The 15,484-nt window shown below is 41.4% G+C and overlaps 2 protein-coding genes across 3 annotated transcripts in view; one reads left to right on the top strand and one right to left on the bottom strand.

Annotated features, from left to right (window-relative positions):
- Positions 1-340: 340 nt before the first annotated feature.
- laptm4b (lysosomal protein transmembrane 4 beta) overlaps positions 341-15,484 on the bottom strand; it is a 61,960-nt gene continuing 46,816 nt past the window's right edge. For both annotated transcript variants that reach the window (XM_003219520.4, XM_062980155.1), the window contains exons 6-7: positions 15,009-15,104; positions 341-4,522 (exon numbers count right to left, since the gene is read on the bottom strand). In XM_003219520.4, coding sequence (XP_003219568.3) covers positions 4,448-4,522; positions 15,009-15,104 — 171 coding nt within the window. In that variant the 3' untranslated portion in view covers positions 341-4,447. The remainder of the gene's footprint in view (positions 4,523-15,008; positions 15,105-15,484) is intronic.
- LOC134298816 (uncharacterized) lies at positions 5,562-11,178 on the top strand. The gene is made up of 2 exons (XM_062980153.1): positions 5,562-7,597; positions 10,809-11,178. Exons 1-2 carry the CDS (start codon positions 5,981-5,983, stop codon positions 10,890-10,892), a joined length of 1,701 nt encoding a protein of 566 aa, XP_062836223.1. The 5' UTR covers positions 5,562-5,980; the 3' UTR covers positions 10,893-11,178.

Raw genomic sequence — 15,484 nt, forward strand, 5'->3', positions numbered from 1 at the left:
GAGAGAAAAGCGACATAATAATAATAATAATAATAATAATAATAATAATAATAATAATAATAATAATAATAATAATGATGATGATGATGGCGGTACACATTGGACCCTTATATTCCTTGTGAGAGTTCTGCAAGTGTTCTCAGCTTTCATTTCCATGAGAAGGAGTACAGTCCAAGTTAGACTTCTTTTACATCTAGGAAGGACATACTGGGGGGGCGGGTATATCTTAACTGTGAAACAACTGACACATTTATAACATTTTAATGTAAATCTCAAATGGAGGAATTTATTAAAAAACCTCTTAGTGAAACAATGCACAAAGAATGAATAATCACAGGCATGAGGAAATAACCCTTTTATTAGATAGCTTTGTTTACACGTAAGAATCGAATGAGAAATATGTACAATAACTTATTTCCATACAGACATTTTAAAATGCCACAAAATTAAGTAGTTCAACAAAAGCAAAGGCTAGCAGCAGCACACCCAATCCAAGCAAACCAAAATTAAAGAAAAGTCTAGAATTCAGCATGACTGTGAGGCCTATTCCAGAATACATGTTGCCTTGCAAAACAAGCAAACAAATACAAATCTACCTAAACTCATTGAGGTAACATGCCAAAGTAAGGGCGTGAGCACATATTATGGGACACGTTATTGCCTAGTCTGTAAACAACCATAGTTTTACTCAATGCAGAGTTGGAAAAAGTTTCTTTTTGGGTGCACAACTCTCAGAATTTCTTAGACAGCATGACTAATTGGGAAGCTGATCTTGAGAACGGTAGTTCAACGCCCCCAGAAGTGGAGTTGAACATACTATATATGAACATTAGCTGATACCGATCCATTCCTTCTGAAATTAGCAGTAGCACACTTTTGGTTGTTTAGTTCGTTGCACAATATTGCCATTCCACAAAAGACCTTAATTTAAATTTTACAATCAATGCTTAACTTCACTTGTGGGGATTTATGCCACCCAATTTCAATGTAGGATCTTGGCCCATGTGCTCTGCCACTGTGTTGGAGACTCTAGGTAGCAGTTAACAGCAAGAGTACATTTTACTCACAGGCCAAACAAAGGAACGGGAAGAGGCATCCAGAATAATAGGAACTGGTGTGCCGCAGGCTCCCCATAACTCTCTAAAGTAATCTGCAATGTGAGTTTTTTGACCTACGCCAGACAACTTGAGCAGCCAGGCAGGAAGGGAAATGATCAGCAGAGTTCTTAGTCATCACTAACCTAGCTGCTTCTAGCCCCTGAAATTGTAGGCATAAAAGCAGCCAATGTTCAACAGAAAATTGGCAAGGACTCCCTATCTATGGATTTGGAAAATATGCCAAATCAGGATTCTGTGGCTTTTTTCCCCTTTAAATTATAAGTGGGCTGGTTAAGCTTGTTCACACAGAATGAACTGAAATCCCATGTAATTTGAGCCAAATAAGGGAAGTCCTGAATGTTGATTCTGCATTGAACTTATTAGGTAACCACAGGCCAAGCCACACTCAAACATAGCCCCATAATGGCAACTTGGATATCATACTAACTTATCCCACAGGGTTGTTGAAAACTTCCATAATAATGACTGTGAAATGTATTGAAAGTCCTATATAAATGCTAAGTATTATTATTATCATTATCATTAGTAGTAGTAGTAATAATTGTAGCAGTAGTAAATAACAGGCTTGGGCATTAACTTACTACAACGGTTTTAAATGCAAAAACAAGGATGCACTATTCTTACATTAAAACAGACAGCAGGATATTTTTTTTCTGTCAAACATGAAGAAAAATTTGGAAACATTATTTTTTGGATTATGGCCTCAGTACCCCTCAGCCTGGATGGCCAAGTTCTGAGTTATATCCTGACGGCTCCCTCTGAAAGAAAGGGTTTGCCTCAGTAGCTTTATACCTTAACATAACATTCCCCCCAAAGTGCTATATTTACAAGCAAGCTCTTATGGCAAAACATTCACATTCTGGATACTCAAGAGGTATTTATCATTTACCACACCAAATGACTCAAAAGGATGGATGGCATGATCTTAATTCACACTGGGAACAATATTCCATATAAAATTAGGCATTTTAAAATTACCATCAATTTCAGTGGGTTAGGCTGAACACTTTATTTAACTCCCATTGAAATCAAACAGATTCAAAAGTGGTTTGTGACCATTGTTTGTAACTGCTGGATATTAGTAATAGAAATAGTCACAAAGACGAATATCAGACAGCAAAAAATAAAACAGTAAAATGAACTACTTGAGCTCAGATTGATTCAAATAATTTACATCTAGTACATAATTTAACATTAAATGCTGGCAGTGGCTGTTTCCCACTTGCAAATTAATTTCTTATAGTTGGGGTTTAAATTTACTATCTAGACAACCTGGTAGATACAATGTTCTGGCTAACATGTTTCCCATTCTGCATGTCACGCCATATCCTAGGGCTATTACATACATTCAAATAGCAGCAAACAAGTTTGCCATTGCATGGCAAATCCCCTGGAGCTTGTATGTGTAACAGACAAGAATCTGAAAAAGGCAGGAGAGTGAGTGTGACAAACCCTTCCATTTCACATTTAATTTGTAAATGTAAACTATTTTATGGGTATACTGTAAAACATTGTGACTGTAGTGGCCTGCAGCAGATACAGCACAGTGACCAATGTAAGACATGCAAGTGTAGAAAAGAGTTGTTTTTTAAAAAGGGTTCTGGTTAATGCTGGATCCAAATCTCCTAGTCCCTGAGGCAGACCGGACAGTGCCATCTGCTGCTGTTACTTCTTTCAGTTTTCAAAGCTGCTTTTAAGTTTCCTTTCTAGGACCATGATCTTGTACATGATATCTCATGTTAAGGGAATGTGGCATAATGGCAGCCAATACAAAATGGCCACAGACAGTCTAAGAAATAGTATTAATACTTCTTTGTTGTATCAAGAATCTTTATACAGCCAAGTCACCAAATAGTAATGACACAAGTGTTCTCTGGGGCCACCTTGCTCTATTAAAGGACAGTTCCTCAGGGTGAGGCCCTGGGGCAGCTCAGATCCCTGGGGGTGAAGTCAGGTGCACCTGTGATCTAACCCTCCAAGACAAAGCAGCTCCTGTCGGTTTTTGGAGGGTTTGGTCCTGATACAGGGTGTACTAGCCCTGTTCTTGAGAGAGCCATATTTATGCAGCTCTATAATCTCCAGAACAAGTGACTCTAGGATCCAGATTTGGTAGACATTGTTCCAAAAATTGTGATGACCCCAATAAAGATCACAGCAAAAAGGAAGGGCAAGCAAGTCTGTAGGCTGATGTATCCCGGAGATGGTCCTCCGAAACACAGGAATGTAATGGCTTAGATAGATCCAAATGCTTAGAAAAACCACATTTTGCTGGTTTCAAGGCTCAAATTCTTATATTAGAATATTACTGTATATAAAATAACTCAATGACCAGAACCAGTCTGTAACTAGACACTCAGATAAAGCATATTTCTGCTTAAAGCTTAGTGCAAGTAGTAAATTTGTCTTTTAATTTAATTGCTAAGCCTATTTTTTTTTCAAGGAAAGAGATTTTTAAATGTTTAAAATATTTTAACACAATTCCACTGTAGCAATAATGAACATTCATTTCTTCAAATCTGACCATATTTAGCCTGAGATTTGAAGACTGAAGCTTTCATTATCTTACCTGAGAACTTTGCTTAGAATTATTAATCATATTCTGTGATGAAAAATACAGTTCAGAAATACTACTAGAATTTTTTTATCAACAATGGTCTGCCAGCATATATTGCTCCATTGGTTTTATGTTTTAAAATGCAGGGGTAGGAATTGAAGGTTGAGTCCAGATTTCCTGTGAGCACCAGGCCTTTACTCATGGATTCTCTCATTGGAGGAACTCATCCTTTTCTCTGCAGTTCCCTGGAAAGTTGTTGTGGAGGGCTAGGGAAATCTGTGGAAGAGAGCCTTCAGGAGGTGGAAGGAATGGGAAAAGACTTCTTTTCTCTGACAGGGAGATTATATTGGAGCTCAGTCAGTTATTGAGCAAAAAGGTCCATTTATAACAGACTGGATACAATCCAGACTTACAATCTGTTGCATGAAGGTTATTTTAGAAACTGATTCCTATTGCTCAAAAGTTCTGAACAAAGCAAAAACCAAATATTTCCCAATCTGTATTTGTTGGAAGTAGAAAGTACATCTTTTCTAGACTTGCAGGAGAAGACATGAAAATAAAACCCTATAACATGGCTCAGCAGGTAAATCAAAATGGTTCTCAGAAGCCAGTTCAATGCTGCTTTAGGCAAACAACATTTTATTTCACTGTCTACAGCAAAATGGGAATAAATAAATCTGGGAGAGTATACATCCATCTCTTGAAAAGGAAACAATCTATTGCTCAGATGTTCTGGAGGGTAAAGCTATAGGTAGAGTTTCACACTTGCTGCTGTTCATGCAGAAACATACGGTGGTGGGGGATCCTTAGTGGCACCATTTGCAGGATCGTCATATGGTGGCAACAGGACCTGAGAAGGACGAAAGGAAAGATTAGAAAACACCATAGTCTCATAATGATGACATATGCATAGTAATAACATTCCTTTAAATAAATGAATCTGTAGACAACTGCAGATGATGAAAAAGATGAGTGTTGGAAAAACTGCTATTATACATGAGCCAGATCTTCATAAGCACCTTCTTTGGCCCTAAAATCATACTAAATGGGTTGATGTCACATTTCTTCCTAACCAGATGTGAACACAAACTGGAAAAAGCAGGGTGCTAAAAGGATACAAAAGTTTCAAGAAATTTAACAAGTGAGTGAGCTGCCATATCTCCTCAAGCAGAAGCCAGACTCCTATAGTGCTTGGATGCTTGGCCAATAGCCCTTGTCCAGTATGTGCAATGTGGCATTCACCAAATTCTTGTAGGGAGGAAGCAGCAATGGCAATAGAAGAAATACATGATTGTTTTCTACATGCCTATTACTGGAAGGCCTGGTTTTGAAGGGTCTTTGGAGACAGGGCACTATGGGAGGGGCGGCTTGCAAGTCTGTCAATGCTATTCAGTATCTCCTCCTTCTATGTAAGTGCAGAGGACCTCAAGCAGACAGATTTAGTTCAAAAATACTGTACATGGGCTTTTATTTGTCAAATACTTATTCATTAGTCCTCTTTTGCCTTGGGAAACATTCCTTCCACACAGGCATATCTATGAAGAACTGTTATAAGCAGCAAAACTAGAATCACTTCTGCCAAGAATAGTAAGGAAGCAAACAGCTAGCTTAGAGGGAAAATAAGGGGCCAGGTCTGTAACCTGACAATCCACTTGACTTATATTCACTCTCTAGAGCTCTATCATGATATTGCATGTGTGAATATGCACACTACCAAAGACCACCAACATATAAGTGCACAGTAAAGGAGCCGCTGAATTCAAGGAACCAGAAGACAAATAAGAGGTGGACCAAAATGTATTTTACTCTGCTTTTCTGCCAGGGAAAATTTAGCAGTTAATGAAAGCCCGGATGGACTGTGAAATGAAAATAAGCACAGGTGGTGGTGGTGTGTCATGGAACCCAGTTACAGGGCTTTGGTAATTCAGCCCTGTAACTGGGAGTCATAACATAAACAATCCCAGGAGCACCTGGCAGAAGAAGATAGAATATGCCTGGGAACTTGGGGCCGAAAGTATAAACAATTATAATTGGTCTAGTGTGTGAAAATGGTAGTAATGTGATATTGGGGGTGGGACTTGATGATGATATTTACGTGTGGTGTTACGTAGCATTAAAAGTTATAAAAATAGTTGTATGTAAACATTGAGTCATTCCTGACTTTTCCAAAGTCATGTGTTCTTCAATAAAGATTGGATTTGAGAGCAGCTATCTCTGATCTGCGTTCAGACTGATCCTTTGAAGTGAGCAGGACAATTAAGTCAGGAATCCAGTTCTCACCCTCCTGCAAATTTGCAGTGAAGTGATAATGAGCAGGGAAGGAGATCAAAGCCATGACGGAGCAAAGGGGCCTCCGCTGGGAGCTCTGCCGTTGGCAGAAGAGACATTGCAAGCCATAGCTTCCTCTACGGGGTACCCCAAGCCGGACGGCGTGACCCAGAGGATTCCCAGAGGGGGAAGAGGTGTTCCGGCGGCGGCAGAAACCAGTTGGGGATCTGGAGGAAGCATGCCGGAGACCGTGGCCCTGCGGTTATCCATCCTGGAAACTCATTTATCCAGGCTGTCGGATACCGTGGGGAGAATAGTGCCAATATTGGAAGAGAATCTCCAAAAAGAGCACATCCGATATGGCGCCGAGAGAGAGCCAAGCAAAGGAGGCGATTGGAGCCAGAGGGGACAGCGAGCTTCAACGCAGAGTCCCGCGGCGGCAAGGGACGAGGGAGACGAGGAATATTGGCAGGAGCTGGAGTTCAGAGACAGAATGGCACGCGAAGTGGAGCGCCAGCGAGCTCTGGGAACTCTGAGGCCGCCATCTCCAACAGAGCTCCCAACCCCCCGGATGGGCGTCGGGGTGGAAAGACCACTGGGGCCAGGGATCGGGTCCAGTGGATTAGCAGACGAAGGCGGAGAGGAGCAGGAGATCCAGGAAGAGGAGGAGGATGTGCCGTACGACGGGGAAAGGCGAGATGCGGGGGCTACAGCGAGGCCAGTATGCGGATGGGGGGAAGGGCCGACAGCGGCGGCAGGATTTCGGGAGCCGCGCAGAATGACCACCGGAGTGGGGCGCGGCGTGATCCAAGGAAACCCGATGCAACCCTTCCCCATGCCTCCCAGACAGCATCAACGGGCCGCTGAATGGATGCCAAGAAGGGAAGATCTCAAGCTAGAATACGGAGGGGAATCAGCCGAACTGAACTTTTTTCTAATTAGCATCAGGGGATACATGGAAGACAATGCACACACATTCCCCTCCGAAGCAAGCAGGGTTCGGGCCATCGGCAACACACTAAAGAGAGGAGCGGCCAGCTGGTATGTGCAACTACATGCCAGACAGGACCCATGCCTGAGGTCAGTGCCCCGCTTCCTCGCCGCACTGGAAAACCGGTTCAGAGACCGGCTAGAGCAATTGAGGGCTCGAGACCAGCTGAAAGGAATAAAGCAGAGGGACAAAACGGTACCCGAGTACGCAGAGGAATTCCTCCACCTCGCGGAAAGGGTACCAGAGTGGTCTGAAGTGACCAAAGTGGAATTATTTAAAGAGGGACTACGCCCCGAGATTTTCAGCTGGGCAGCGCACAGAGATGACCCCGAAACGCTCCAGGGATGGATTCAACTAGCGGGGCGCGTTGAATCCACCCTGGCCCAAGTAAAGCGCTTCAGGAGCAGCGGCGGCCAGCAAAGACCGGTGGCGAGAGGTCGAGGAGAAACGAGGAAGCAGGAAAGACCCGGAGGGAGGCCGGGGATTCCCTCCAGAGGAGACGACAACAAACCTAAACCGGGATGCTTTGTATGTGGGAAGACGGGCCATCGAGCAGCAGAATGCTGGGCACGGAAGGGGGAGCCGCCAAAACCCTCAAAGCCCAAGCCAGCAACCGGGAGGCGTGCGGAGGAGGAGGTGCAAGCCCCAGAATCTTCAGAAAAATTGGTGAGTCGGGACAAACGCATGATAGTAGTGCCAATCTGCCTCTCGGGGCTAGAGAATCGGGCCACCTGCAAGGCATTTGTGGATTGTGGTTGTTCCAGGAATATTATAACTCCAGAGTTAGCAGGAGCGTTGAAATGCCAGCAGATGGCGCTTGACTCCCCAATTGCGTTTTCGCAGCTAGACGGATCAGTTGCTACTGGGGAAGTATCTACAAAGGAAATACGGGAGGTCCCATGTAAAATAGGCAAATGGGAAGGAAGAATATCCTTTGTGATAGCCCCTATTGCCACATACCACGTAATATTGGGGATACCATGGCTCGAACAGGCAAATCCCGAAGTAGATTGGAGAGGAAAGAGCCTAGCATTTAAAGAACAGCAGACGCAATGGGAGATAAGCAAGATTGCAGAAGAGGAGGACGAGGGAGATGAAGAAGGTGAAATAGACCCACTGCTATTGCCACCTGAATACAGAGACTTTGTGGATGTGTTCAATCAGAAAGAGGCAAGTAAATTACCTCCCAAAAGGAATATAGAAGTAGAAATTGAAATAACCCCCGGAGCAAACTTACCAAAACCAAAAGTGTATCCCATGTCTGTGCAGGAGAAGGAGGAATTGAGGAAATACATTGATAAAAACCTGGCGCGGGGCTTCATTAAGCCATCCAATTCTCCTCTCGGGGCCCCAGTGTTATTCAGGAGAAAGAAAGACAACTCCCTAAGATTGTGCATTGATTATCGAAATTTAAATGCAATTACTAAGGACAATAAATACCCTATGCCCTTAGTAAAGGATTTAATTACCGTATTGAAAAAAGGGAGCATATTTACTAAACTTGATTTAATTGAAGCATATCATAAATTAAGGATCAAACCGGAGGATACTTGGAAAACTGCATTTTCCTGCGCATTCGGCCATTTTGAATATAAAATTTTACCTTTCGGATTAAAAAATGGAGGCGGGTGCTTTATGCAGCTTATAAATGAAATACTGCACCCATTGTTGTACAGAGGGGTATTCATATTTCTTGATGATATCTTGATTGTGACTGAAGATAAGGAAAAGCACGTGAAATTGGTCCGGGAAGTGTTGCAGAGACTAAGAGAAGCAAAGCTGTACGCAAAACTGTCCAAATGTGAATTTAATAAAACTCAAATTGACTTTCTGGGGTATCGGATATCTCCAGAAGGGTTAGCTATGGATCCAGCTAAAGTATCAGATGTAAAAGAATGGGGAGTGCCTCAAACAAGGAGGCAATTGCAATCGTTTCTGGGGTTTGCAAATTTTTATAGATCCTTCATAAAAGGCTTCGCGCAAATAACCGCACCCCTTACTGAACTTTTAAAAACAAAAGGGAAAGGAGAGACAGCAAAAGTAAAAGCTCCTGGCGCCAAACTAAGTTGGACGCCAGAATGCCAAAAGGCATTTGAAACCCTAAAAGAATGCTTCACAGAAGGACCCATTCTAAAACACCCCGATATCAGGAGCCCTTTCATAATCCATTGCGATGCCTCAGACTGTGCGTATGGGGCAGTACTATTGCAAAAGGATCAAAATGGGAACTTAAAACCCTGTGGATATTTGTCCCGGAAGTTCAGCGAAACTGAAAAATGTTGGCCGATCTGGGAAAAAGAGGCACTAGCCATATTAAAAGCCTTAGAATGCTGGCGACACTTTCTCGAAGGAAGCGGAATCCCATTTGAAATTTGGTCTGACCATAAGAACCTCCAGTATTTAAAGTCCCCTCGAAAATTGTCCCCCAAACAGATTAGATGGGCACAATACTTCAGCAGGTTCGATTTCCAATTAAAGTTTTTTCAAGGGAAGCAGAATGTCTTGGCAGATGCTCTTTCACGCATGCCTCAACACGAAGGAATACCCACAGCAAAAGAGGGAACAATATTCTCTGACAAACAATGGGGCTTAGCTGTCAGAACAAGAGCACAAACCCAAAAGGAGAACACTGCTATGGTTGAACTCGACGGAAAAGATAATTGGGGAAACGAGCTGAAACAGTCTTATGAAGGAGACCAGTGGATCGCATCCAATGCAGAACAGGGGGAGCAGAAGGGGGGATTTTGGTTTGTGAACAAGAAACTGTATATCCCAGCAACATTAAGGATCAAGATTTTGCATCGTTTTCACAACAACCAGAGCGCTGGTCATACAGGAATTACAAAAACAACAAAAGCAATAGCAAAACATTGCTGGTGGCCAGGGATGAGGAAGGACATAAAAAATTATGTTGTTCAATGTGATGATTGTGCCAGAAATAAATCGAGAGGAGGGAAGCCAATGGGATTATTACAAACAGTAGCAGAACCTACCAGACCTTGGGAATGTGTAGCTATGGACTTTGTGGGGGAACTACCGGTTAGCAAAGGACATCGTTATATTTGGACAGTATTGGACCTGTTTTCTAAACAGGCCCACTTTATAGCACTGACGAAACTACCATCAGCCGAGAAACTAGCTGAATTGTACATAAACCACATTTACAAACTGCATGGATGTCCCAGTAGAGTGGTCAGTGACAGAGGAGTACAATTCACAGCAAAATTTTGGGAAAAATTCCTGGAAATGCTAGGAGCAGAAAGGAGTTTAAGTTCTGCTTTTCACCCCATGACAAATGGGGCGGTAGAACGGACTCAGCAGACACTTGGGCAGTTCCTTCGAATGTACTCTAACATGAGACAAAATGACTGGTCTCGGTGGTTGGCTTTTGCAGAACTAGCTTTTAATTCGACTATACATTCAGCAACAAATAAAACCCCCTTTGAAGTAGTTTACGGGTATGAAATACAGCCTCTGCCCCAGCTGCCAAGATGGACAGAGAATGAGGGAACAGAGGCAGGGAAATGGAAAGCGCAAATGATGGAATGCTGGAGTCAAGTGACTGCATCCTTAAAAGAAGCACATAAAAAGTATAAAGTATTCGCAGACAGAAAGAGGGTGGAAGGTGATAAATTGGAGAAAGGAGATTTAGTGTGGCTAAGTACCCAAAACATCAAACTGGGGCTACCTTCGAAAAAATTGGGCCCTAAATATATTGGACCATTTAGAATACAGGGTGTTATCAACGAGGTGACTTTCCAGTTGGCATTGCCAAAAAGTTTAGGGAAAATACACCCTGTATTCCATCGTAGCTTACTGAAAAAATACATGGGTACTTTGGACAAAATGGACACATAGAATTATTGTTTTGTTTCAGGCTTGTGATGAAAGAAGAACCGAAGAGGAGGACGAAGAAAAGGAGGGCACCATGTCATGGAACCCAGTTACAGGGCTTTGGTAATTCAGCCCTGTAACTGGGAGTCATAACATAAACAATCCCAGGAGCACCTGGCAGAAGAAGATAGAATATGCCTGGGAACTTGGGGCCGAAAGTATAAACAATTATAATTGGTCTAGTGTGTGAAAATGGTAGTAATGTGATATTGGGGGTGGGACTTGATGATGATATTTACGTGTGGTGTTACGTAGCATTAAAAGTTATAAAAATAGTTGTATGTAAACATTGAGTCATTCCTGACTTTTCCAAAGTCATGTGTTCTTCAATAAAGATTGGATTTGAGAGCAGCTATCTCTGATCTGCGTTCAGACTGATCCTTTGAAGTGAGCAGGACAGTGGTGGGTAGCCAATATGTACCTTGCATTTGTCTGCTTAGAGATTTAGCAAACAGCTGGACAACACATGGCCCAGAGGCCCTTCATCCATTTGTGTGGCTCCCAGAAGTCTACCATATATTGGTTTGTTTATGCCAGAAAGAAGCATGATGCCCTCCAGAAGTCCAGCCACACTTTAAAAGAACATAAACCGCACCCTGTTCATAGTTTTACATTTTTAAAAGTCTTTTTCTTCCAAAGCTAGAAGGCATGTTTCCTTCAAAATGTCCACTATTTCTATGTTGTATATCAAAGATTACATACTCACTCTATGGAATTTTAGTCAACAAGACTTAGAAAGGGGGCTAACCAGAAATCTAGGTGGACCTACCAGTTAGAAAGTTAGAAAGATCAGTAGCTCAGTGGGAAGGGAAAACTAAAACCCAACGCCTTCTGAAAAGCCAAAGATAGCTACCAGAGAGCAGTGAGTTACTTCTTAAAAACAAGTCATTCCATTAATCAGTACAGTTACTGACAAATAATCCATTGCTATAACTTGACAACAACGTGGTTTTAAAACAACTCATTAGCTGTTTGTTATTGTTCTGTCACCTTTTCCATCACATTTTTTTGAGAGGACAACCTTCAAAACTGTAAATGAATGGCATACTACTTGTAAAATTCCTGCAAAAATTCCCCTGAAAATGCTATTTAGAAGTAATTGCTGGAAAAAACCCAGAAAGGACTACTAGTCACACCAATAAAGTAACTTCACTCCTGACTGCTAAATTACTTTCAAAATGTAACTTAATTATATTCATATAGCTCTAAGTATTTGTGGCTAATTGAAATATTAGAATTTGGTATTTTCAAACTGTGTTTTGTACAATTAGTCTGAAGCATTCTGACATACAGAATAAAGCAAGAGTGGGAAGTATAGGTTGCAGGTTTTTGGCAGCCCCACATCCCTCAAGTCCCCTCCATTGATTGATAAACAACTCCCAAACTGGTAAAATACCATTCTGAAAACCTTATCCCTCCCAGCCCAACATAACAACAATAGAAACCAGTAGTTACTTCTAGTATTGTTTTGGGTGAACTTTTGGATAATTTTAGGGGAGAGGTGTGCTGTGAGGGCTGAAAACTACCCCCATGTCCTTTACAGTTGCTCATCCAATGTAATAGACATGATTCTTCCTGATGGGAAGAACTGTTAAGCAGTTGAATATGCTGCCTTGGAGTGTGTTGGAGTCTCCTTCTCTGGAGCTTTTTAAACAGAGGCTGGATGGCCATTTGTTAGGAGTGCTTTGCGTGTGTGCTTCTGCATGGCAGGAAGTTGGACTGGATGGCTCTTGTGGTCTCTTCCAACTATATGATTCTATCAAGGAAAATGATTATGATGCAGTTGCCCACAACAGTAGACCTTTGAACAATCCAGAGTCTCTGTGATTTGCCTTTCATGTGCTCCTGTTACGTACATGCCCCCACTTCAGTGCTCCAAAGTGGTGGGTTACGGTGCAGTTCTGTGAACTCTCAGCTGCATGTTTCCAGGAGACTTTGCAAATACAGTAGAGTCTCGCTTATCCAACGTAAACGGGCCGGCAGAACGTTGGATAAGCGAATATGTTGGATAATAAGGAGAGATTAAGGAAAAGCCTATTAAACATCAAATTAGGTTATGATTTTACAAATTAAGCACAAAAACATCATGTTATACAACAAATTTGGCAGAAAAAGTAGTTCAATCTGCAGTAATGCTATGTAGTAATTACTGTATTTATGAATTTAGCACCAAAATATCACGATATATTGAAAACATTGACTACAAAAATGTGTTGGATAATCCAGAACGTTGGATAAGTGAGACTCTACTGTATGTTCTTAATATGGTACTAATCACAGTGGGGGAAATTGCCATATCAAGCAGTTTGAAAAGCACCACATTTTTGCAATACAAACATTGCTGCGTGTTTCAGAACAAGGACTAGACATTCTATCTGAAACTCACTGATTAGGCACAGCACAATTATTTATTCTTATCACCTGTCAAGAAGAAGCAGTTTCCAGGGTTCCTCTCCCCTGATATGAGCAGGAAGCAACCTAAAAGTTTATCTATGAGTATTCTCATTAGAATCCAACACATCATGGTTACAGATGGAATCTGGTCCACCCCAAGATAATTTATAGGCTTTCATTCCCTACACTGCCAAAACTTTCCTAAGAACATTTGTGTACATTGGCTGTATATATGGTGTGTGTGTGTGAGAGAGAGAGAGAGAGAGAGATTCCAATTATAGAAGCTATTTATTAGTTTTAAGAAAAATTAAAGGGTTGTATTTATGTACAGAGCTTACATCTGGTAGCTGAAACCACATAAAGCATATGTCATATATAAGAAACTTTGTCTGGGACTCATTAGGAAGATATATTGAAGAAATTGGCTTTCAGAGACTCACTAAGAGCAGAGATTGTGGAAGGATGTCTGTCTTAGATTTGTCCAATACATTTCATTTGGGTCTGGACAGCCATAGATCCTTGGAAAAACAAAGTGCTCCAGTTTGCTAACAATGCTTTATTACATGGCAAAATATTTCAGTATTTGGGGATAGGTTGTTATCATTGTTGCACTTTCTTTGAGAAGAGAAAGTGTTTTGAACAATGAGGACTTGGGAGGAAGCAGAAGAATCAAAAATTGATTCTATGTTCTATTGTTGTCCGTAAAAGTCATGATGTCTAGAAAAAAAGTCTCCTTTTTGACCATAGGAGACGAGGGACAAAGGGCCATAAAGACTTCAACTTCATTAGTGACAGAGAAGTAATTTCTCTTGAAATACAGGGTGCTGTTGTCCTGTGCAAAACTGCTCCTTTCTTAGCCAGAAAACATTGAATTTTCAAGAAATCTGTTACATCTGGAAAAACTTTTAGTTGATAAATGAGACTTGCCAATTGTAGTTCAAATGACAGAGTTTTACCTTTGTTGGAGGTAAAATCACAAAATTAAGTCTCAGTCCTCAAATATCAAGGGAATTTACTTTTCTGTTGCTAACTGAGTTCAAATCTTACTACCTGTCTTTTATCGCCCTTTCCCCTGGTCCACATGGCCAAGAAAGGGAGTGATTTTTGCTTGCATTGAGATCCTTGCAGAACAACTGAATTACAATTCTAGGGCAAAATGTAGGCCTGCGATTCTACCACCATTATGTGTCTTTTCCTGTATGATTTCTTAAAAACATTTTTTGCTTGACAAAGAACCCAGTGGAACTTCTAAACTTGCATGATGCATTTTTTTGTATTTTGGATGGTCAATAAAGGTATTACTACTTTGTGGGTTATGGATTGTTGTGTTTTCATTCCAAGGTTTTCAGTAGGTTCTGATCAATGTCCACTTAAGACAACATCCTGTTTCCAGCAGTCACCAGTGCTGCTACTACAAACTCTGCCCAAAGTCAAAAGGCTTTTCACACAGTTAAAGACAGTATTCTGGGGACTATGGGTGACAGCCTATGATAGCTGTACCTGGATGAATTTGTCTAAACAAATTTTAAAGCTATCCAGGTTAGTGAAGAAAAAATAATGGCCGATTTGGCTGGGAGCTTTTACTTCTTACCAGGAATCTGCACGAAGAACCCCAACATACCCCCTTTGCACATGATGTTCACATGGATCACTTCTAGGAAGTGGCTCCCACCAAGATAGCAGTGCTAGGTTAATAGTTTTACAATTGAGCATGGTTGATTTCACAGAAGACGAAGCAGGCCTCACAATCACATGCCCACAGAGCCCTGTTCAGTCTCCTCATGCTTACCGCTGTGTCATTAGTAGTAATGTAGACCAGGACATCAGAGTTGTTTCTGTTGTTAATGTATCGGTAACAGTTCCATACACAGCTGATCAGATAAGCCTACCAAAGAGGAAGAGAAAACATGTCAAATTTGTAATAGTTACTTTATTACATTTATTTACTATGGCATGGCATGTTACGTGATGTCTAAGAAACGGTTTTCTCCTTATTCTAAAGAATAAAATCCCCATCATTTTTTAAAAAAAATGCTAGTCTTGCAGTAAGGCAGAGATCTTTGTGGTACCAAAGAGCAGATTCACCTAGCAACCTATCAGGCACAGATTTTTGTCAGCTGAAAGCAGTGACAAGTTTGTAGCTTCCTTGACAGTGGAGCAGTAAATCTGTTCTGGATTGTATTCTGATAATAAGAAAAGCTATCCAAGTGTCTTGAATCTATTTTGGGGATACCCGGACAGCTCCTTTGAAGTTCAGTCTAAAAC

Source organism: Anolis carolinensis, chromosome 4 (assembly GCF_035594765.1).
Source record: "Anolis carolinensis isolate JA03-04 chromosome 4, rAnoCar3.1.pri, whole genome shotgun sequence".
Taxonomy (NCBI): domain Eukaryota; kingdom Metazoa; phylum Chordata; class Lepidosauria; order Squamata; family Dactyloidae; genus Anolis; species Anolis carolinensis.

What these genes read in the sequence shown, in the direction of transcription:
- LOC134298816 (XM_062980153.1), top strand. Translation starts at nt 5,981, where the DNA reads ATGAGCAGGGAAGGAGATCAAAGCCATGACGGAGCAAAGGGGCCTCCG. An exon ending in CAGAATCTTCAGAAAAATTG is followed by an intron (nt 7,598 to 10,808) that starts GTGAGTCGGGAC and finishes GTTTTGTTTCAG; the next exon opens with GCTTGTGATGAAAGAAGAAC.